A 21,329-nucleotide genomic window follows, 5' to 3' on the forward strand; every position below is an offset into this window, starting at 1 on the left:
TTAAAAAGTTAAAGATTAAGGACTGAAAATGGAGCAAATTACGGGGCTAATTGTCTCAAATAAAAGAACATGGTGCGATTTGTTCCGATCCCAAATCACAAGGAGAATTTTTGTCTTTTTCTCAAATAATTATTATATCTCAATCAGATTGCTCCTTAATTCATTGGAACTCTTGGATCAACACTTAATAGTGAGTTTTTACGTGAATTTGATGCTCCGGAGGAAGTAGATCGCCAAATATGCCACCCGAAAATTGAAAAATAATAACAAAATGAAAAAAAAAGGATGATTATCCGAACGAATCACGGCCGTCCGTTAGCACGACCTCCCGACGTAACACCCAAACGTTGACCAGCGACATCCATCAACCTACAAGTGACGACATAAGTGGAACAGACAGAGCCCTCCATCATAGTAATCACTCGTCACTGTCTCCACTCAGTGATTTTGCCTTTTTCTTTTTCCATATTAACTAATTTGCTCGAACATGTTCCCGGAATTCCAAAAAACAACTGATAAGGTGAGGTTGTTTTTCCTCCAGAAGAGGGCAGATTTCGGTTTCCGGAGGCACTCCTCCACGGCCATGGCCAAGAACAGGAGCAGCTCCAAGGTTCAGGCTCTGTACGACCTCTGCAAGAAGACATTCACGCCCTCGGGGACGCCGCCGCCTTCTCCTCAGGCCGCGCAGAGGCTCTGTTCTCTTCTGGGTACTCATCAATTCTCATTCCCACCCCTTGCCTTCCCCAAAGTTCGTACCTTTCTCATTGTTTAGTTCAATCCTTCTTGCGGCTGTAGTTAATCTTTCCAAGGATTGAATGCCCTGGTTTAGTTTAGTTCTTCATTGTGCCCAATATTGTATGCACTGAGTCAGCTCAATTCTTCCCAATGGAAGGGCTGTGATCCTCCTTCTTGTTGTTTCTTCTTTGCCATAATATGCCCAACAGTCTTACGGCCGGGATTTGAGATTTTCCCCTTGTTGAATTCGACAGTTTAAATGGTTATGCGGAGTGTGAATTGGATAAAGAAAAGCATATGCATACATTAACCTTACTTTCGAACTGACTGAATGTTGGAAATTGATGTACGAGCATGCCATGGCTTCTTGTCGTAAATAACTTGTACATTTGGCTGTTTATATTGTAAAGATTGCAGCATCATATGTTCAAAGTTTTGCTGGTCGAATAGAACTTTTTTGTTTGAAAGATGAGATGGGTCTCTGTTACTGTTATCCCTTGAGTGACTTTTATCAGTTTAGCTTAATTGTGTCATTTGTAGGAAGATTGTACAAATCTGTTGATAGTTAAGGACCTAAGGTGACGGAGAAGAAGTTTGTGACTGTCCCCGAACTTAAACTCGGATCATATGATTATATTTTTGTATTGTTATTGAGAAAGAAAGTGAGAGTCTCATTGATTCTGCTTGAAATTGAATACTTCTCCAAAATTTATCTCATGACTAATTTTCTGTGGGATTGACTTTTCATTTATGATGGATTGTTGGTAGATGTTCCTTTGCAGACACAATAGGCCCTGCCGACGTAGGGCTGTCAGAGAATGTGTCAGAGGATGATCGGGGACTCGGTTTCTTCGGACTCAACCGGTTAGATAGAGTGGCTCGGTGGGCCCAACCAATAACTTACATAGATATTCATGAATGTGATAGCTTTACGGTAAATCCACAGAGCAGGAAGGACTACTTTGCTTAGATATTCATTTCTCCCTCATGAAATCTAGAGATGGGTTGCTTCTTTCATTATTAATGTTCTTGAATAATCGTTTTACATGTTTGTCTTTCTTCACAGATGTGTATATTCTGCTTTCCTACTTCAGCAGTTATACCTCTTCACGACCATCCCGGGATGAATGTCTTCAGCAAGGTTCTCTATGGGTCTCTGCATGTGAAAGCATATGACTGGGTCGAGCCTCCTTGCTTTCCTAATGAAGATAGATCAGGTTAGCTGAAACTTGTTTATGTTTTAATACTTGCACGCCTCTCTTGTGAGAAGCTGCCCCATTGATAAGCGCTACAAAGTGATCTATTAAAGGAGATTGGGCCAAATGATTTCTAATTGCAGCTGAGCAAACAGTCGTAGTTTTTTTAGGTAATGGCCCGTGTAAATTAAGTATAATCTACTCCAAGGTTAATATAGTTACTAATGTTTTATATGGGAGGCTCACACAATTTATCTAATATCACCGACTTGTGCTCTTCATTGATAAGATTACTTTTAGAATAAATAAAAAAAATCCTAGACCAGGTCTGAGAAATATTTAGATGAAGTCAATACTACCATTGCCTTTTGAAGTCCCACATGCTTCTGATAGATCATCTTTTTACATATTTAAGCGATCAGCAAATGTGTCTGATCCGGCTTCCAGAAATTCATTTCGGCTCGATCCATCATATAATGTTTCATTATATTCCTGAAGTAGCAATTCTAGTTGTTTAAAGGAATTGAACTTCTGGGGGGATATCGGTGTTAATCTTTTGCTCCAGGTTTTGTCAGGCTCAGGAATTCTTGACAAACATGCACTGCATTAGGTTTGAACTGAATGACATGAAATTGCCTCATTCAGTCACTGTCTGTCTCTCTTGAGCAGTAAGATTGGCTAAATTGGCTGCTGATAAAGTTCTAACTGCACCATGCGGGACCACAGTTCTGTACCCGAAGACCGGAGGGAATCTGCATTGTTTCACAGCTATCACTCCCTGTGCAGTTCTTGATATTCTCTCTCCTCCTTACCGAGAAGATGCAGGCAGAAAGTGCACCTACTACCACGACTACCCTTACTTCACCTTCTGTAAGTTTCAATATCTTCCTTAGTATGGCTGTATGTTGAAATTGTAGATTATCCTTCTTTCTCAAGCTTCTAGTTATTTGCCCGACAAACTGCAGCAAATGAAGGCGAGAAGAGTGACAACAAGGAAAACTATGCTTGGCTTTCCGAGATAGAGACTCCTGAAGATCTGTACATGCGGTCAGGGAAGTACATGGGACCTGCTGTCGAGGTTTAGCGCTCACAAAAGATGTTTGCCAAAGATGAGGAGAGAAGTGTCAGCAAATTGCCGAATTCAAGTCAGCTTTCTCCTTTACTTTTCTGGATTGATGCAGTGAAATGGAAGAATCTGAATGTGAATCTTGTTCTTGGCAATGTATATTCTGATTCTGATTTTCCAAAATAAATCGGAGAGAGACATAAAATTAGCAAAAAGCCCATTCTTAAACTTGATAAACTGTCCCTCATCATGGAAAAAAAAATGTTACAAACAGTAGCAGTTCGATGTCAAGCGCTATGAACCACATTTGTGCATACAAAATCTCACTCGCAAAACTTTATTGTGAAACAAGAAGGGATGATTTAATCCAACTAAAAGCAGCTATCTCTGATTGAAACCCAATCGGCTCCATTGGTACTCTTGTAATCCACCTATGGGTAATATTTCCTTCTTGAACTTTGCATGAAGACCTTGTTCTCAGAGAGCAGAATATAAAAGGAGATTTTTCTACGGTGACCTGAAAGATTCACCAGCATAACGAACAGTCCCGAGTTCCTCCTCGATGCGTAGGAGCTGCAATGACATGGAGATGTCAATAGATGATTATGAGCAAGTTAATTGATGCCAGATACGGAGAGATATTGTCATCCACCACCCCAGAAGATGGAGGCGTACCTGATTGTACTTGGCCAACCGCTCGCTTCGGCAAGGAGCTCCTGTCTTAATCTGTAAACAGAGGATTGGACGTCTCAGCTACTCACTAAGACATCGCAGCAAAGATACCCGATAAAAATGCATAACAATTGACCATAAATTCAAGAGCCAAGTGAATCGGACCTGTCCACTAGCTAACCCCACTGAAAGGTCAGCAATGAAGTTATCCTCAGTTTCACCACTGCGATGGCTAACCATGACCCCCCAACCTGCAGCTTTTGAATCAAGAGCCGAATGAATGGACTCGGTCACTGTACCAATCTGATTGACCTGCAAATTTAGTGAAAAAAGAAAAAAGAAAAAAAAAAGATTAAGTGAATATGAGCAGATGATCACAGTAATTAATCAAAAGACGACTCTTATATGTAGGGTGTGAGATACCTTCAAGAGTAAACCGTTGCATGCCTTCTTTTGAATAGCTTCAGCGATCCTCTTTGGATTCGTGACCAGCAAGTCATCTCCTACAAGTTGAATATCCACTGAAGATTGGAGAGATGCCCACGATCTCCAATCGTCTTGGTCAAATGGATCCTCGATGGAGACAATAGGGAAGTCCTTCACGAACTCCTTGTAGAGATTGCAGAGGCTCTGAGCTGAGAGGACATGGGCCCCATCATTTGGCTGTTTCTTGAAGTTAAGATCGTAGCTTCCGTCCTTCATGAAAAACTCGGAAGCAGCAACATCCATTCCAATCTTAATCTGCACATCATTTCAACTCCAATGTTAGAAAATGCTGTGCATCCCCTGAAGCTGAGGATCCTTTGCAATTTCAAACCCCAAGATTCAATCATTTTTCATCCAATGGTCCTACAACAGTTAATTCGTTATCAACAACTGTGAATGTTGTCTCAAATGCTGTTAAGCTACCGAGGACTCTGATCTGCAGTTTGAGGAGATCCAAAAGAAAGCATGCAATGATGATTCTCCCACCTTGCCAGTGTATCCAGCCTTCTCGATTGCATCCATAAGAAGAACCAGTCCTTCTCTGTTGTCTTGAACATTTGGCGCAAAGCCCCCTTCATCCCCGACATTGCAAGCATCCTGTCCATATTTCGCCTTAATGATACCCTTCAGGATATGATAAACTGTGGAAATACAAGATAAGACTTTTCAGCAGAGGGGCATGATCATAAAAGAATTACATCTCAGATATGGTCCTAAAACAATCCTTTATATCGACTTGACCAGATAACTATTGGTGTGGTGTTCAGTGATAAGACCCGCAATGATCAACTGGCACTAAAAGAAGTTCTCCATGGACTGGGCAAAGGCTAGAATCTCCTTTTGATTCAATTTAAAAACAAGCCAACAAAGAAAACAAATGTACGACAGGATAAAAGCAAGACAAAAGTAATTAGCTGACCGCCTCACCTTCACTGCCCATGCGAAGTGCCTCAGCGAATGAGCTTGCACCAACAGGAAGGATCATAAACTCTTGCATGGCAAGATTATTTCCCGCGTGACTGCCCCCATTGATGACGTTAAATGCCGGAACCGGCATGACGAGCTCTTTTGTTCCGGAGATTTCCTGAATGTGCTTGTACAGAGGAACTCCCTTAGTACCTGCACCTGCTCTGCAGGCGCTGAGAGACACCCCGAGTATCGCATTCGCCCCCATTTTCGACTTGTTGGGGGTTCCATCGATTTCTAGCATGACAGCGTCCACTTCTGCTTGGTTTCTGAGACAAGGCAAAGAAATAGTCACCATCACACTTACATTGAACAGAACATAAAGACTTCTTTTAGACCATCATGAACATAGAAGAGCACCTGGGACTAACAAAAGGATGAAAATCATTTAGATGACCAAACAAATGCTTAAAGAACCTGCAATTCTTTCACAGAATGGAAGGTTTTCACCAATTAACATTTACAGTTCACTCATGTTATCAAGCGACAAAGCAAGGGGAGAAAATTCAACTCAGCAATTGTGTTTGGTATTAGAGTAGAGCAGAGTTGAGTTGAGTTGAGTTTTTGTTTTAATTGATTTGTAATGATTGTATTGTTGAATCGTGGAAAAAGTAATGAATAGATTGAAAGAATTTAGTATTAAAAATTGAATTGAATGGTTAAAAAAATTGAAGAAAAAGGGATAAATAATGATTGTGTTGTTGAATTGAAGATAACTGAAGTTGAGTTGAGTTAAAAAAAATTCTAAAGCCAAACAGGAAGTTACAATTCAACAAGAATCAAGTGTTCAACAAACATGAGCCCAGAGCAATACCAACCACAAGCTCCACACTGCCCCACATAGGACTTCAAATTTCTGTCTTTTTTCCATGTACTTTCTCACAATCTTCTCTCATTTTCTTCCGAAAGCGAAATTTGTCCACCTTTATACTTCACATTGCAGATGAATTAATTCCAGAACACTCAGACAAAAAGATTGCTTGTATTGTGCTTTCCCGCTGAACTCCCAACATCAGAAGGAAAGATATTTCTATAATGGACAAACATCAATACAAATAAATGCTGGCAGTAGACCGGTCAGACTTCAGCTCATCTCAAAGGGCAGACTAAAAGTTCAATAAGTGATAATTTTTCACCTAGACTACGAGAGAGTAATGCTCTTGCTCGAGCCTCGGCTTTGGCCAGGTTAGGAGGTGCTTCAAGTGGGTTCCATAAAGGTGATAATTTTGCATTAAATAGGGAAAGAACAAATTCAATCAAATTACAGAAATGCACAAAGATATTGAAAGGGAAAAAAAGAAAGATGGTGCAAGCAGAATTTAGTATAAGCTGCTGATCAGCCCATCAAGTCACCATGCCAAGAACAATTAAAATTTGATCTTTTCCCCCCCTGACAGTACCTGACGTCGACTCCGATTAGCTTAGGGCCAAGCACCTCGTTGATGTTCCTGACAGCATTGAGCACGCCCTTCCCGCCGTACACGCTCTTGTCGCCGTCCCTGAGCTCGAGGGCCTCGTAGATCCCGGTGGAGGCGCCGCTGGGCACGGCGGATCGGTACAGCTCGTCGGTGAACAGGTCGACCTCCACGGTGGGGTTCCCCCTGCTGTCCACGATCTGCCTCGCCCTCACCGACTTCACCCTGCACTCCCTGGCCGCCGCAGCCTTGACGGTCGCCGCGGCGGGGGCGGCGGAGCACCGGACGGAGGCGGACCTCGGGGCCGGCGGCGGGGAGGCCAGCGGCGCTGGTTTTGGGAGGGGCTTCGCGGAGATGAAAGGGGAGGCTAAGGCCATTGTCGGGAGCTAGAGAGAGAGAGAGGAGAGAGAAAGTTGAGAGCTTGAGGAGTGAGAAAATGGAGAGAAGGGGTTTGTGTATATGAAGGGAGACGGCGAGTGTGGGGAAGTCCGCCGCGGGGCGATGAAAATGGTGGTGGCCTTTGGTAGTTGGTGGAGGGACGTTGAGTTCAGTACCGGCTCTGACCCAGGATGGATTCTTAGCTGATCCAGGTGCACAGTGAGCCCGCGTTGAAACATGACCGGGCTCACCATACGCCGGGACTGTATATATCTCTTCCAGTTGAGTTAGGTGCCATGCGGGCGCCAAAGGTTGTCGACGAAGTCGTTCCCTTTACATGTGTTTGGGGTCATCGACAAATTTTTAAGAATTTCCTTCTTTTTTACTCAATTTATTTTTTTTGGAAAACTATTCATTTTTCCTCTTATATTTTTCCATTTTTGTTTTTTGATATATATAAATTTTTGTGCATATTTATTGCCATTTTTTCTTCTCTATTGTCGAGTACAGAAAATATAATCTTATTGATTCACCGAAAAAAAAAATATTGACAGTTCTTCAAATAAGGTTGAAAAAAAGAATCGACAAAATTCACGTATGTAATTATATAAACTCGTGTTCCATGGTTCCTATGCTTAATGAGCCGTCGTTTTCAAGCGATGGATGCTTTCTCATACGATATAAAATAAAATTGCATGAGTCCTTTGAAAATATGTGTGGTGAGTGCAAGTAAATTATTTGAATTTTTTCAAGTATAAATGACCCGACCTCAAATAATTTACTTCCTTTTTATAAAATTTAATTGAGTTATAAATAATCTATTTGAAAATGTTCAAGTAAATACGTGTACGTAGCAATTAGCATACATGCCTTTTTTCTTTTTTTCTTTTTTTTGTAGGTACCATACATGCATTATAATTGTATGCAATATAGAATTTTCCAAATAAGACAGTTTCAGATCCGGTATAACAAATTCTTTTATTTTATTTGAATTACACAATGTTTTCCTTTACATTACAATTTTTCTTTATTTCCGACTGAGAGTTTTTGATAATTTCATCGCAATGCAGTCTATGGTCATCAATTCAAATTTTAACATACCTTAAACTCAAATCAAGCTGTCGAAATCCTCTAAACGGAGTGGAGTTTAACTTCATTTTCCTTTTCTTTCAATTCAACAACACAATCATTAATTTTTTTTAATCTTTTTTCAATATAATAATAAATTATATCACATATTTTTTCTTAATTATTATTACAATAAATTTTTTAATATTAAATCTCTCAATTATTTATTATTATTTCCTCAATTCAATAATACAATCGTTACTTTTTTATCTTATTCTTCAATTTAATAATAAATTATCATATATACTTTTCATAATCATCATTACAATATCATTTAAATATATCAATCAATATTTACCAAACGCGAAAATTCTCTAGCTTATCAATAAGGCCATATACTCCATAGAAATTAGCTAATTAAAAATCATGAACTACCAATTTTATCTCGGATTTATCACAAACTTTTAATAACACGACATAATGAACATATATATAGATATCGCCTTGATTTTTAATTGACTCTGTTTTTCATAGGGGGGTGATCATGCAGTGTTCTCCTAATCGAAGTTGCTCCTGCCGAAATAACTGAACAGTTCTAGTAAAGATAAATGCATAATATATATATATATATAGAAGTAAAGATATGTATATAGATAGGGACGATAACATATTATAGCAAAACCATTTACTTTTGTGTTAATTTTTTCATAACCTTTTAAAATTATATTATAAAGCACATCGTTTAAGTGTAGTATCGATCATAGTATAACATTTTACTTTTATATCAATTTTATCACAATTTTTTAAATTTACATTATATAGCATATAGTTTAAAGTGTAGTGCTAATTATGTCATGACGTCAAATTTTTCATAAAAATTAAATGGAAGGCTAATGTGGCGCACACGATGAATAGTGGGCTTAGACTCTCGTCTCAAGTGAAATAACTCATATTCCGACCCGTCCAATGCCCTTTTACTCGCCGACTCCATCACCATCAATACCTGAATCTCATTTCCGCCCCTCTTCAGATATTTTCATCTCACTGCATCCCCAAATTTCTTTTCAGTTCATTGTTTTGCCATTTCTCCCCCTCGTCATCCACGAGCTTACCAGTCACTTTTTTCACACTTTTTCCTCTTTTGTTCTGATAAAAGAAAACATATTAAGGTTTGCATTTCATTTGACAGGTATGAGCTTCCCTTTTCTTTTTAACAATTTTTCACTCATTGTTCACTATATGAACTGCAATAAGTTCATTATGTGATTTTTTTTTCATTTTATTGATGGTGTAGTTGTTTTCAAAAAGAACAATTTTGTATGTGAAGTAGCGGGAATGTAATTCCGATATCGATGGTAAGGGTGTTGAGTGAGTAAAAAGGCACTCGGCATGTCAAAATATGAGTTATTCAACATGTCGCAAGAGTCTGAGCTGACTATTCATTCACTTGTGCTCCACGTTAATCTTCTATTTAATTTTCACGAAAAATTTAATGCAAGACTATGATTGACACTACACTCAAAACGTTGTGCTATATAGCGTAATTTTTAAATATTGTGATAAAATTAACACTACTATTAAATTTCCATTGGGCTTATACCGGCTCGGGCCCATATCCACTTAAAAGCTCAAGCTGATAAGTGGTGGTACCCAAGTCATATATTAACCCATGGATTTTCCTTTTTCTTTTTCGATGTGGGATTTATCCCATTTTACTCCTCAACACCCGCCCTCACGTGCAACGTGTGGTCTATTTCTGCCTACACGTTGTCACGTGCCCGTAAACACCCGCCCTCAATTGACCTCGAGCCGGGCTCATCTTCCATGCTCGGGCGAGGGGGGACACTAACACAAGGCGCATTCTTGGTTGCACTCGGACATATTGGGTCTGGCGTGGTATGGGTGCGCACACGCGCGTAGGCACGCATAAGCGTAACCTAGGTTCTGATACCATATTAAATTTCCATTGGGCTTATACGGGCTCGGACCCATATCCACTTAAAAGCTCAAGCTGATAAGTGGTGGTACCCAAGTCGTATATTAACCCATGGATTTTCCTTTTTCTTTTTCGATGTGGGATTTATCCCATTTTACTCCTCAACACCCGCCCTCATGTGCAACGTGTGGTCTATTTCTGCCTACACGTTGTCACGTGCCCGTAAACACCCGCCCTCAGCAATTGACCTCGAGCCGGGCTCATCTTCCGTGCTCGGGCGAGGGGGACACTAACACAAGGGCATTCTTGGCTGCACTCGGACATACTAGGTCTGGCGTGGTGTGGGTGCGCACACGCGCGTAGGCACGCATACGCATAACCTAGGTTCTGATACCATATTAAATTTCCTTTGGGCTTATACGGACTCGGGCCCATATCCACTTAAAAGCTCAAGCTGATAAGTGGTGGTACCCAAGTCATATATTAATCCATGGATTTTCCTTTTTCTTTTTCGATATGGAATTTATCCCATTTTACTCCTCAACAACTACAGTAAAAGGTCGTGCTATGACATATATTTTTCCCTACTCGTATGTAGCTCTACTCTAAAGAGCAATGTATATGTGCTTTTTTTTCCCCCTTTCGATGAGCGAAAAAGGTGGACAGCAGCGATGTATGTATATACGTACGTTAAGGACAGCACTTATTATGTCTTTCACAGTTTTAACATATTGCACGTAATGGCTCGCCCTGGTGTCGTAATCGGGACCATGAACCTCCTTGCGGTAGTTCTCTCCCTCGCTGCCATCGGTGTCGCGCTTTACCTAAATGTCCATGCTGTTGCTGCCTCCTCCACATGCCAGAAGTCCCTCAAGATGCGAGTCTTCACCGGCGGGGCCCTCCTTGGCCTGTCCTTGTTCAGAATCCTCGCCTCCTGCTTCCGGTTCAACCACTTCATGTGGCTCTACTTGTTCCTCATTATCTCCATCGCCATTGGTCTGGTTGGGTTCTCGGTCTTTGCATCCGAGGTCACGAAGGAGGTTGCAAGAAAAGTGGTTCCTAGTCAAGGGCACAAGGAGTACCGGCTCAGAGATCACTCGAACTGGTTGAGGAATCACTTGGTTAACCGGAAGAACAGGGGTGTGATCCGGAGTTAATGTTTGGTTGATACTGATGTTTGTAGGAGCCCAGGAAGAGGTCCGATCAATATTCGGCTGCTGAGTTCTACAGGAAGAACTTGACTCCGTTACAGGTATATCGATCGATGCGAACCTATAGAAAGTTCGTATACATTTTTCCCCTTGCTTCTTGATTTAAGACTCTTTGAACTATTATTGCATATAACCATGGCCAATAGAGATCAGTTTATGGTTAGTTTTTCAGATGGTATCTTAGAAAGCAGTATAGTTACGAATATCATTTCATCATAAAAATTTGTTCGAACTTATTATTTTTCGTTTACGTACAACGTACAACATTGGATTTGTGCCTATGTTCAATGGGTTCTAACATCAATCTATTGTTTTATTGAATACTTGATCTGCAATAATCAAACTAAGGCAATCTTTTCTCAGTCGGGCTGCTGCAAGCCACTGAGTGACTGCGTGTTCGAGTTCGGTAATGCAAACCTATTGGATGGTGCCGCCCATGGCACCAAGGCCAGTCGGTGATCGCGCAACATAGAGCAGCCGCCAGGACAAGCTGTGCTACGACAGCAGAGGCAGTTACTCGTTTTCAATTGTTTACAGTTCGACAAGCTGCGCAACTCGTTTTCAGTTCGATCTTCAAAGCCGGTTTTCTGGCCAATGTCAAGCGGCAGCAGAGGCAGTTACTGGTCGTCTTCGCCTTCATCCTTACCTCCTCAGCATGTTCGCCTTAAAGGATAGGCATATCAATCATCCTACAGTTTGCTTGGTATCTGCCCCTGCGATGACAGTCCGATCGATGGCCAGATACAACGGACTTGCTGGATTGAATCAACTTAAATTAGCATACCATCTTAGCAATATTTTCTTTTAGCATACGAAATTTTTTTTTTCTTTTCTTAGATTAGCGTACTCTTTTTTTTTTTTCGTTGCTCGGGAAAAGAACAAAAATTAGTTATTGCTTTCTATGGTGTACTCTATCTAGGCTGTACTACAGAAGTCAATCTGGCCCATTAAGGCCTTAACGTGCCGGCTGTCGGGCCCATATGGACCGAAACATAGGCCGAAAGAAAAAATTGCATGGGCCGTTTCTCGGAGAGTCCATAATCCGAGGATTCGTTTCTTTAAAAAGAAAATTGAAAAACAGTTTTTTTTTCTCTCTTTTTTCTTTTTGTTGGCTAAAATTACACTGACTAAGGCAGGCCTCTCAATAGGAACTTATATTATTGCTTCCAAACTGTAGGAGATCCAGATCCAGTTTCAGTCGATTGCAAGATGTTCCGCTTAGGCCATGGCGGGTATTAGCACAAAGCAATTTACAATTGGCTCGGGATAACCCTACTTTTATATTTCTTCCGTGAAAAAATAAACATTCATATTCATCGTTTCATGTACTTATAATAATCGTTCATCTATAATGAGAAAGTAAATTCTTCGAGGAGTATGAATTTATTGGGATTGTGCCCGTCCCGGCAATAACTTACTTGTATCAAAACTATGTGCGACGACTTTTGATCGGTCTAGCGTAAATTTTTCTTTTTGAAAAATTGAAAACAATGGGACAATTATGAGAGAGAGGGAGAGCATGGTGTCAATAATAACCACGACAGATATTAAGAGACAAGCTAGATCATAATTTTTTTCTTTTGTCTTTTTTTTAAGCTGGTATCAATAAAATGCTAAAAGCTGAGGGCGAAGTTAATTAAGATTATTAGATGTAAAACGCGGGCCTGTTGTTATTTGGGGCTTTTGAGGTAGGGCTGCGTTTGTTTGGAGGCCACTGGCTGTTTTCCCCCTTAGGCATTACATTCTATATTCGTACAAATATATATATATAATTTAATTTAAATTACTTAATTACGAGCTTCTTTTGCTCACAGAATTTAATTATTAAATTAATTTGAAGGGTTTCTGGTGCAATAATATATATATATGAGACTGACTATCCACCTCATTTCATCAGCTTTATTACTAGTCTTCAGATGAGAAGATTAGTTTAATTACCATAATTATATTATATGATCATTATTTGGACACATGCTATTGATTGCAATTGATCATATCTATGGACCACTTGTTCATTATTACTATGGGAGATGATGACAAGATACTTTTGCATAAGTGAACATATATATATATATATATAGAGAGAGAGAGAGAGAGGGATTTAGGTGTATATATATATAGACTAATTCATATTGGTAAATCGACTTGTAGAACTTGTTCCTACTATTGGTAGAAGGAACATATAAGCAGTACGTCAATTAATCATTGCACCTCATCAAGGGAAGAAAGCAGCCTTGTAATCATATGTAATATTAGTAAGACCGCCAGCTACTACCTTCAGATATATTATAAATACCATCGACAGTAAAGAATACACATATCATTAATCGAAATCGTTCGGTATGATATGTAATTGATCTGTACTTTGGATAATATTTAATTTTGTAATGATATCGATTTGTCCACAAGCAAGCCCCAGATGAGACAAAAGTTGCTTGCCATTTCTCTCATCATCATTCTCATAGCCATTGTCATCCTCATAATAAATATTTAATGGCCCAACACATATTGTTTAAGAGACCCATCAGGAAAGCTCACTTTCCTATTCCACTCATCGTCTCATTCATGGACAAGAACGCAATACCCTTTCTTGAAACATCACAAATCTCATCATTACTCCCATCTCATCAACCCCATAATGCTTCAGTTGGAAACCCTAATCCACCAAAAAAAGAGCATAAGACAACCATGAAGAAGCATCCTAAGACAAGGTTCCTTGGTGTGAGACAAAGGCCCTCGGGGAGATGGGTGGCTGAGATCAAGGACTCCTCACTCAAGCTCCGCCTGTGGCTCGGCACCTTTGACAGGGCCGAGGAAGCCGCCCTCGCCTACGACTCGGCTGCACGGCTCCTCCGAGGCAGGAATGCCAGGACCAACTTCCCATGCCGCGAACAAGTCACAGTCAACTCCATCCGCCTCCAGGCAAACCCGATGTTCCATCGGCTCCTCAGCCATGCAAACACAAAGCAACTCCTCAGATCATCGCTGGATAACTCATGGAGGAACGGAGGGAAGTACGACGACATCCACTTGATGAACTTTGATGCGGTAGTCGAGGAGACGATAGTCTGTACGTCCGAAGACGGGATCGGATGTTTGGGTTGTACGGAGGAACATGATGGGAGTAGTACTAACAAGATTTGTGGGGTGTCGGTTGGTAGTTCTAAGGTTTATTCTTCAGTTGTCGTTGCTCCTTCTTTCAGTAGGGCTTCCTAGACAAAATCAAGCTAGCTTCTATAATTTCACGTTGTACATAATCCACTTTAATCTGTCTCCTTTTGTTGGAAAAAAAAATCTGTCTACTGTTTTTCCAACTTTTTCCTCTCTTTTTCCCCTTGTTTTTCAAATTTGATGTTTAATTAGGAATTTTAGCTAATAAAAGTTTTTTTGGGTTAATTATTATAGTAAAAGTTATAATTTTGGTGCTTCTTCTATTAATAGTGGTTTAATTTTTGAAAGGAGATTTTTTTATATGGATTTATTAATATTAATTATCTCCAAAAATAGTTTTCCTCTGATAAAAGCTAATGATATATTCAAATTCAGATACAAGGACAAAGTCCATTGATGATTAATTACTCTTTTTTTTTTGGTATTTGGTGGAATTACGCGTCCTCTTTTATGAGTTATTAGGACAAAGTCCAACATCACGATGATTATTTCCCCTTTTATTTTTCTAGATAATATGTTTAATATCATTTTCATGTATCTTAAGCAATATTGTTGCCAAGTGCCAAAGATAGCGACCTCATAATTAATTGACAACTATATTGTCGGAATTCCAAGTGATGATTAATTGTTATAGATGAATAAGTATATAATTGGTCCACTACTTTGTGAAATGAATATTTTTAAGTGATTATGCTTAGCATAATTATTCATATTATTTTCTACTATAATATTCAGAACAATTTATTTAATCCATAAAACTTTTCAAAAAGAGAAGACATAATTTCAGAGGCGGTTTTCTTTAAGAATAACTCGACTCCATTCCAATTATAAATAATCATATTTATTTGGGTTTGTAATCATTGTGTTTTTGAATTATGAGAAAAAGTGAGAAAAAGTAATGAATAGTTAAGAGAAAATAATGATTGTGTTGTTGAATTGTGGAAAAAGTACTGAATAATTGAGAGAATTTAGTGTTAAAATTTAAATTAAAAGGTAATTAAGATAAAAAAAATTATTATGTTATTGAATTGAAGATAAGTAGAATTAAAGTGTAGTAGAGTTAAAAACATTATTTATTTTTTTTGGTGAATCTTCACAACCACGTTTTTACCTTTTTACTTTAAATCTCACTCCAATAGCCAAGACATGCTTCCAGTGATATCTATTTGACGATTTCAACAAGCAAAATTTCAATAATTGGATACTCGAGAGTTAAAATTCAGTTCGATCTTCATGGAAAAAATCCAATCACGTAAAAGGTGTAATGCGAAGGAAAATCATGAAGTAAATACTCAAGAGAGGTTGATAATGTTAACAGAAATTCTAAGAACATTTGCTCTTTACATTGAAATCCCACTCTGTTTTTTCTAGCTAATGAAAGGAAGAAGAAACCAACGATCGCCGGATTTTTAGAGTACCATCTCTCCTCGGCATGAGCACTAGCTACTACCAGTTCGAGGAGATATGCTCATCCGCGTGGGATCAACGCAAATCGGGAACAGAGCATCCCAAGCTTTCCGCATACACGAGCAGATTTTCTTCCTTGCTATGTGTCATGCCGGTACGAGCAGAGAATCCTGAGTTCCCACTTTTCTGTGGGTGTTCCCGGAAGTCCAGAACAAGAACCTGATTACTTCCTTCTTCCCACTTCCAAGCCAAGATTTTGGTAAAAAGAATCAGATACCAGGTTCTGAGAAGTACGAAAAATTATTCGCCGATGTTTGCGCACACATGAATATGATTCTCTTCAGACTAAATAATGGGGCAGTCAAAGAAGCTGTACACTTCCCTCACTTTGAAGCAGCAGTGATGCAATAAAAGGATATGGATCCCACCAGCAAAATTTGAAACCTTATCTCCTTTTCTCTTTTTGCTGAGACCCACTTTAATACCTTAACTTCAACACATGGCAAAAACAAAAAGGAACTACGAATGTACTCTTTCTATGACCGGCTCGAGGCCCGGCACGGATATGTATATCTTCCGAGCATCAAATGTCCCTTTACCAGTCTATGCACCTGAAAAGAAGTCAATCGAGAAACTGCACAAAATTTTTCCTAACCAGTAATTGGCTGTGCTGTCATCCGGCCACGCAACTTCAACTGGAACAACAAAAGAAACTCATAGGAGAAGACATCGAACATAGTGGCCATTTCGCAACTTATGGAACAAATGGTGTTCTATCAGATGGAACCAATATGAATATGAGCACCAGCAAGGAGAAGTGAGCGACCAGAAGACTCATCAACAAGCACAAATGGAATGAAGAACGATTGAAATAAACTAGAAGATCTAATAGTCAAGCCTGCGAGGAGATCCGGAACCAAAAAAAGATTTCATGCAGAAAATATACAGCATTTAGAGGTCAGCAAATTATATCAGGTTCGAGAAATTCGTACAGGCAAAATTTTAAAACTTTAGCAGCACTCGAATTGATTCCCACCAGAATTGTCCGTTGACAGACCTACGAATTCTAGCAAACTCGTAAATACTGCTTATTTTGCAGAAACTACTCATTATATGGTGCAAAAAACATCTCAGCAAAAGCTGGAAAAGAATGCTGAGTAATCCAAATCAAATCCTTAAATTATCAGTTCAGTGCTTAGCAGCAGAGCTAACACAACCTGCAGCAAATTCCCAATTAATGAGGTAAACTTACCCATACTTACGATTAGTCTCAGCCAGTCAGCCGAGAATAGCTCGTGATCTCACCGGCAGAAGAACAGAATAACGTGATACCTTCAACATGCAAAGAGAAATTAAAACTTGCCCCTCGGTCAGTTTCCCTGCAGGGAGGCAGAGCAATCAATTGAGCTGCAGACTTACATCAGAGCTTCTGATCTGAAACTTTCCCAAAACAGAAGTAGAAGAAGACGGGGTACAAAAGATAATGCAGGACAAGGAAGGAACAGTATGGAACTGAAATCACCAATATCCTCCCACCTGCCAAATTGCTGCAAGATTCACATTTCTCAATCAAGAAAAAAGTTTCCTTTTTTACCCATTTCGGCTGAAACTCACATCAGATCTTCCAAGCTGTTTAGTGGCTACAAATTCACATAGCGAGGAACAGAGCAGACATAACAATTTCAACAGAAAATCAATTCGACCGACGGAGAAAAACAGAAGGGCTAGCGCTGGATGCAGAGGTTTATCGACCGATTCATGAATTGCTGCTATTGGGAGACAGCAAATTCCCAGGAAGAGATCGATGAACCGCTGCCTCCAGTGACTCCACCCGACCCAGAGATCAGATCAGAAGATATAGCAGCAGCAGCAGCAGAAGTATAAGAAGAAGAAGAAAGAAGACAGATCTGATCCAAACCAACAAAAGGGCAACTTCTTGTTCTTGCTCAAAATGCCTGCATTTGTGAAGGGAGTGGACTTAGACGAGAATGAGGCATTATGGCCATTGAAGGAAAGAGAGTGACTTATTATTATGGATTACTTACATAGAAAATCAGATTTTTGTTTTTTTTAAATACAACACTACCTTTAAAAAATAGTATAAAATATTAAAAATACACTACATTTTTATTTTTTTCTAAATGTAGCACGACTTTTTAATAATAACACAGAAAAACGCGATTTTTATATTTTTTCTAAATATAGTATGATCTTTAAAAAATAACATAAAAAAACACAACTTTCAAGTTTAATTACGACTCTTGTACGACGTTAATTATTCGTCAAATGTAACAGTAATAGCTAACGACACCTTATGGTACAACATCATTAGATGAGTGAGTTCCACATATTTTTATTTAATTAAAAAATAATTCTAAAAATAAAAAAAATAAGATTATTTTCTAAAAAAAAAAGAGCAGATCGTTAATTGCGGGGCGCAAGGGGCCCTTACTGTCGAAATAAAAAAGGCCCAATTTCAGGGTTCTTTCGATTCCGACAGTGGGTGTCCCGATTACGACCATTACCCATATAATTGAGGTCATACTGCGGTCGATGACCCCAAATGGGAGATGGTAGCCACCGGCATAATCACTATTGTCGGCCCCTTCCCCTTTCCTCTTATTAAGTTGAATTTCTCTTTCTTTTTTTTTTGTTTTTTTTCTTTTTAAAATTATTTTTTAATTAAATAAAAATATATGGGGTTTACTCATCCAATTATATTGTGCATTATTATTACAATTTGACGGAATAAATGACGTTGTGCTAGACACATAACTAAATTTGAAGGCCGTGTCTTTCTATACTTTTTTAAATGTTGTATTATATTTATAAAAAAATTAAAAGGTCACGCCTTTTGATGTTACTCTCGAAAGGTCGTGTTATATTTAGAAAAAAAATACAAAGATCATATATTTATATATTATTTTTTAAAATTCGTATTATATTTTGAAAAAAAATGTAAAGGTGATGCTCTTTTTAGATAATTAATCATATTATTATTAGGCTTGAAGCCGGAGAAGGAACGAGATGGACTATGGAGAGAGAAATCTAGGCTCGGATCAAATCTAAAGTTGCAATCTTTCGGGGATGTCTATGGTTCTCAGACCTTTTTCGGAGCGGATCAATTACTATGATTGTTATTAATATCATTTTACGGGTAAGCGGACTATTGTCCCGAGACAGACCCCTGCCTCGCTAGGGGACTACGACTGACGGGCAGCAACCGGGCCACCTGCAACTCAAACGGTGCTAGGACGCAGGATATTTGCCACTTTCGGTCCGTTAACATGGAACTCGCATCCCACCTTGTGGCATCGCAACAACTGAAGCTGCGATACGAGACTTTACGGGGGAGGAGGTTCCGAAATCGAACCATATTATCGTCCTCTAATCTTTTGAATGTTTACTATGTCAGAATTCCATGAAATATAATAAAAATATGGGTATACGTGTTAATTAACCAATTAAAATAACTAGTTTTAAGCTTAGGACCAGAAGACAAGTCCAACAGCTCCATGAGCTGTACTAAGCACTGGCAATACCTTATCCATGCTATGCAGCCATGTTACTTGACATGTAAATTATTGCTCAGGTCAGAAGGGATTTTAATAGTATAGGCGTAGATCGGCATCACGAATTTGCTTCTAGACTAGCGTCGACTTATATCCACTGCTCTCGTATATATTATATTGCCGAGGTCGATCGGTACGTGCAGTTCGACAAATCAGTAACAATTCCATGCATGCATGCAACCGACACATACATGTATCTGGCAAGAGGCATTTCCATGAACGTTCGTTCAGTTTATCGGACAGCATAGGAAAAAATAGATAAATAAATAAATAAATAAATAAATAAAACACTGAAAGGATCTGTGTTTGCCATCCCATGGACATAAATATATTCACCGACGCGCTTATCTGTTCCATTAACGAATCTCCTCTCCAAACCTCAAAATCCTGCAACCTCAGATCCGTAACCAACCCACAAAAAGTAAAACCGAAGAACAATTCATTCGCCTTCCCCAGCATCGTGTGCATTGCTAACTAATCTTCCATTTCATCGTAGAAGTAATATCTCGGGAATCGTCGTGTTGTCTCGTGGCGTTATACACGGAACCTGGTTGCCATGTCGCTGGCAGGTCCGCAGGTGGACCAGCTGAACCAGCTGCAGGAGATATTCGCACGGTTCGACATGGACTCAGACGGGAGCCTCACGATCCTCGAGCTAGCCGCCCTTCTCCGTTCGCTCGGGCTGAAGCCGTCTGGGGACCAGATCCACACGCTCCTTACGAGCGTGGATGCGAATGGGAACGGACTCGTGGAATTCGATGAGCTCCTCAAGGTCATCCTCCCGGATGTCAATGAGGAGGTCCTCATGAACCAGGAGCAGCTCATGGGGGTCTTCCATTCGTTCGACCGGGATGGGAATGGCTTCATCACGCCTGCTGAGCTGGCCGGCGCAATGGCCAAGATGGGCCAGCCCCTGACATACCGTGAGCTCCGGGAGATGATCAAGGAAGCCGATGAGGATGGCGACGGTGTCATCAGCTTCCATGAGTTCGCATCCGTAATGGCCAAGTCTGCCTGCGACATTTTTGGTATCGCCTTTTCGTAATATTGTAATCAAATTGATCGATGTACGTATATTTCGGAGATCAAATGTAATTAGGAATCAAATCTGCTGTCTCTCAGATTAATTAACCTCGATAGCACGGTCTATTCAAATCCGAGACTAAATTGTAATTTATTAGATGGTCAGACTCTGCATTATCATGTTCTTTTGTGCAAGTACAATGGCTCTTTTTATGAACTTTCTGGTATTTATAGGTTATAGCTGTCATTGGTTGTTGCATATTTCTGCTACAAATCACTTCTAAATGATTCAACTGTATTGAGCATAAACTATACTAATGGTTAAAGAAGAAATCACAGATTGGGCCGTCGATGAATTAATCACCGGGATCAAATAATTGATTTCTCTCACTACCATCTGCTAGTTTGCGCAAATTGTTTGACCTTATATTCCCATAAGTTACAAACTCCGAGCTTTCAAGTCACCAAATTAAGGTTCGGTTTCGAAGATCATACATAGGCATGTCCTCTGATGAAAAATGAACCTTGATTTCTCTGCTGTGATCTGCAGTCTGCATTCACCTGTTCTAATGATGTATTGTAGAGCATAAGTATATTATATCAGCGTTCTTCACCTTCTCCTCCGACCCCTAAGACGGCTTGGACTTCTCTTCGAACTGCTTTGCATGCTCGAACCAGATTGTCGCGACAAGATGCCAAGAATGCGAGAGTAGATAACAGACACACAGACTGCTGTGAATGAGGAACCTCTGACTGACCATCTTGGCAGTAGCGGATTGCCGATCGGACAGGACTTCATTGAACTGTCCAGTAGTAATAAAGTCGCCATCCAGTACGATCACATGGGAGCAGAGACGACCTCTTTGATCAGACGAGAAGATGCACCAGAGAGAAATGCCTCCATATAGGCCATATGGATTTCATTCGGAGTTATTACCAGAAAAATTCTACAAGGGAAAGTTGAAAGAAGATCGATCTATATGCCACCTAGAGTAACTCATGGAGATAAATTTGAAAGACTGCTAAA

The 21,329-nt window shown here is 39.7% G+C and overlaps 4 protein-coding genes across 5 annotated transcripts; 3 read left to right on the forward strand and 1 right to left on the reverse strand.

The window, feature by feature from the left end:
* Positions 1–420: 420 nt before the first annotated feature.
* On the forward strand, positions 421–3,212 carry LOC116214264 (plant cysteine oxidase 3). Of its 2 annotated transcripts, none has more exons than XM_031549648.1 (5): positions 421–707; positions 1,518–1,669; positions 1,802–1,952; positions 2,658–2,801; positions 2,897–3,212. In XM_031549648.1, the coding sequence occupies exons 1-5, from the start codon at positions 488–490 to the stop codon at positions 3,013–3,015; spliced, it is 786 nt and encodes a 261-aa protein (XP_031405508.1). In that variant the 5' UTR covers positions 421–487; the 3' UTR covers positions 3,016–3,212. The 2 variants fall into 2 exon arrangements, with proteins under 2 accessions (XP_031405508.1, XP_031405507.1); XM_031549647.1 differs by having other exon boundaries at positions 424–707; positions 2,601–2,801.
* Positions 3,203–7,209, reverse strand: LOC116214263 (enolase 1, chloroplastic). The gene is made up of 7 exons (XM_031549646.1): positions 6,522–7,209; positions 5,083–5,390; positions 4,642–4,796; positions 4,093–4,410; positions 3,835–3,981; positions 3,673–3,723; positions 3,203–3,570 (listed from the first exon to the last, which is right to left on the reverse strand). The coding sequence occupies exons 1-7, from the start codon at positions 6,911–6,913 to the stop codon at positions 3,505–3,507; spliced, it is 1,437 nt and encodes a 478-aa protein (XP_031405506.1). The 5' UTR covers positions 6,914–7,209; the 3' UTR covers positions 3,203–3,504.
* A 6,432-nt stretch (positions 7,210–13,641) lies between these two features.
* On the forward strand, positions 13,642–14,557 carry LOC116214736 (ethylene-responsive transcription factor ERN3-like). The gene has a single exon (XM_031550177.1). It carries the CDS (start codon positions 13,695–13,697, stop codon positions 14,343–14,345), a length of 651 nt encoding a protein of 216 aa, XP_031406037.1. The 5' UTR covers positions 13,642–13,694; the 3' UTR covers positions 14,346–14,557.
* Positions 14,558–19,609: 5,052 nt separating this feature from the next.
* On the forward strand, positions 19,610–20,519 carry LOC116214737 (probable calcium-binding protein CML15). The gene has a single exon (XM_031550179.1). The coding sequence runs from the start codon at positions 19,836–19,838 to the stop codon at positions 20,322–20,324; it is 489 nt and encodes a 162-aa protein (XP_031406039.1). The 5' UTR covers positions 19,610–19,835; the 3' UTR covers positions 20,325–20,519.
* The last annotated feature ends 810 nt before the right edge of the window (positions 20,520–21,329 follow it).

This window comes from Punica granatum, chromosome 7, assembly GCF_007655135.1.
Source record: "Punica granatum isolate Tunisia-2019 chromosome 7, ASM765513v2, whole genome shotgun sequence".
Taxonomy (NCBI): domain Eukaryota; kingdom Viridiplantae; phylum Streptophyta; class Magnoliopsida; order Myrtales; family Lythraceae; genus Punica; species Punica granatum.

Bases quoted from the DNA above. Each gene is read 5' to 3' on its own strand.
- LOC116214264 (XM_031549647.1), top strand. From the start codon at position 488: ATGTTCCCGGAATTCCAAAAAACAACTGATAAGGTGAGGTTGTTTTTC. The intron at 1,953-2,600 runs GTTAGCTGAAAC...TCTCTTGAGCAG, and splicing joins TCCTAATGAAGATAGATCAG to TAAGATTGGCTAAATTGGCT. The intron at 2,802-2,896 runs GTAAGTTTCAAT...GACAAACTGCAG, and splicing joins CTACCCTTACTTCACCTTCT to CAAATGAAGGCGAGAAGAGT.
- LOC116214263 (XM_031549646.1), bottom strand. From the start codon at position 6,913: ATGGCCTTAGCCTCCCCTTTCATCTCCGCGAAGCCCCTCCCAAAACCA. The intron at 5,391-6,521 runs GTACTGTCAGGG...GCCTTGTCTCAG, and splicing joins CTAATCGGAGTCGACGTCAG to AAACCAAGCAGAAGTGGACG. The intron at 3,571-3,672 runs GTACGCCTCCAT...ATGTCATTGCAG, and splicing joins GGTTGGCCAAGTACAATCAG to CTCCTACGCATCGAGGAGGA.
- LOC116214736 (XM_031550177.1), top strand. From the start codon at position 13,695: ATGGACAAGAACGCAATACCCTTTCTTGAAACATCACAAATCTCATCA.
- LOC116214737 (XM_031550179.1), top strand. From the start codon at position 19,836: ATGTCGCTGGCAGGTCCGCAGGTGGACCAGCTGAACCAGCTGCAGGAG.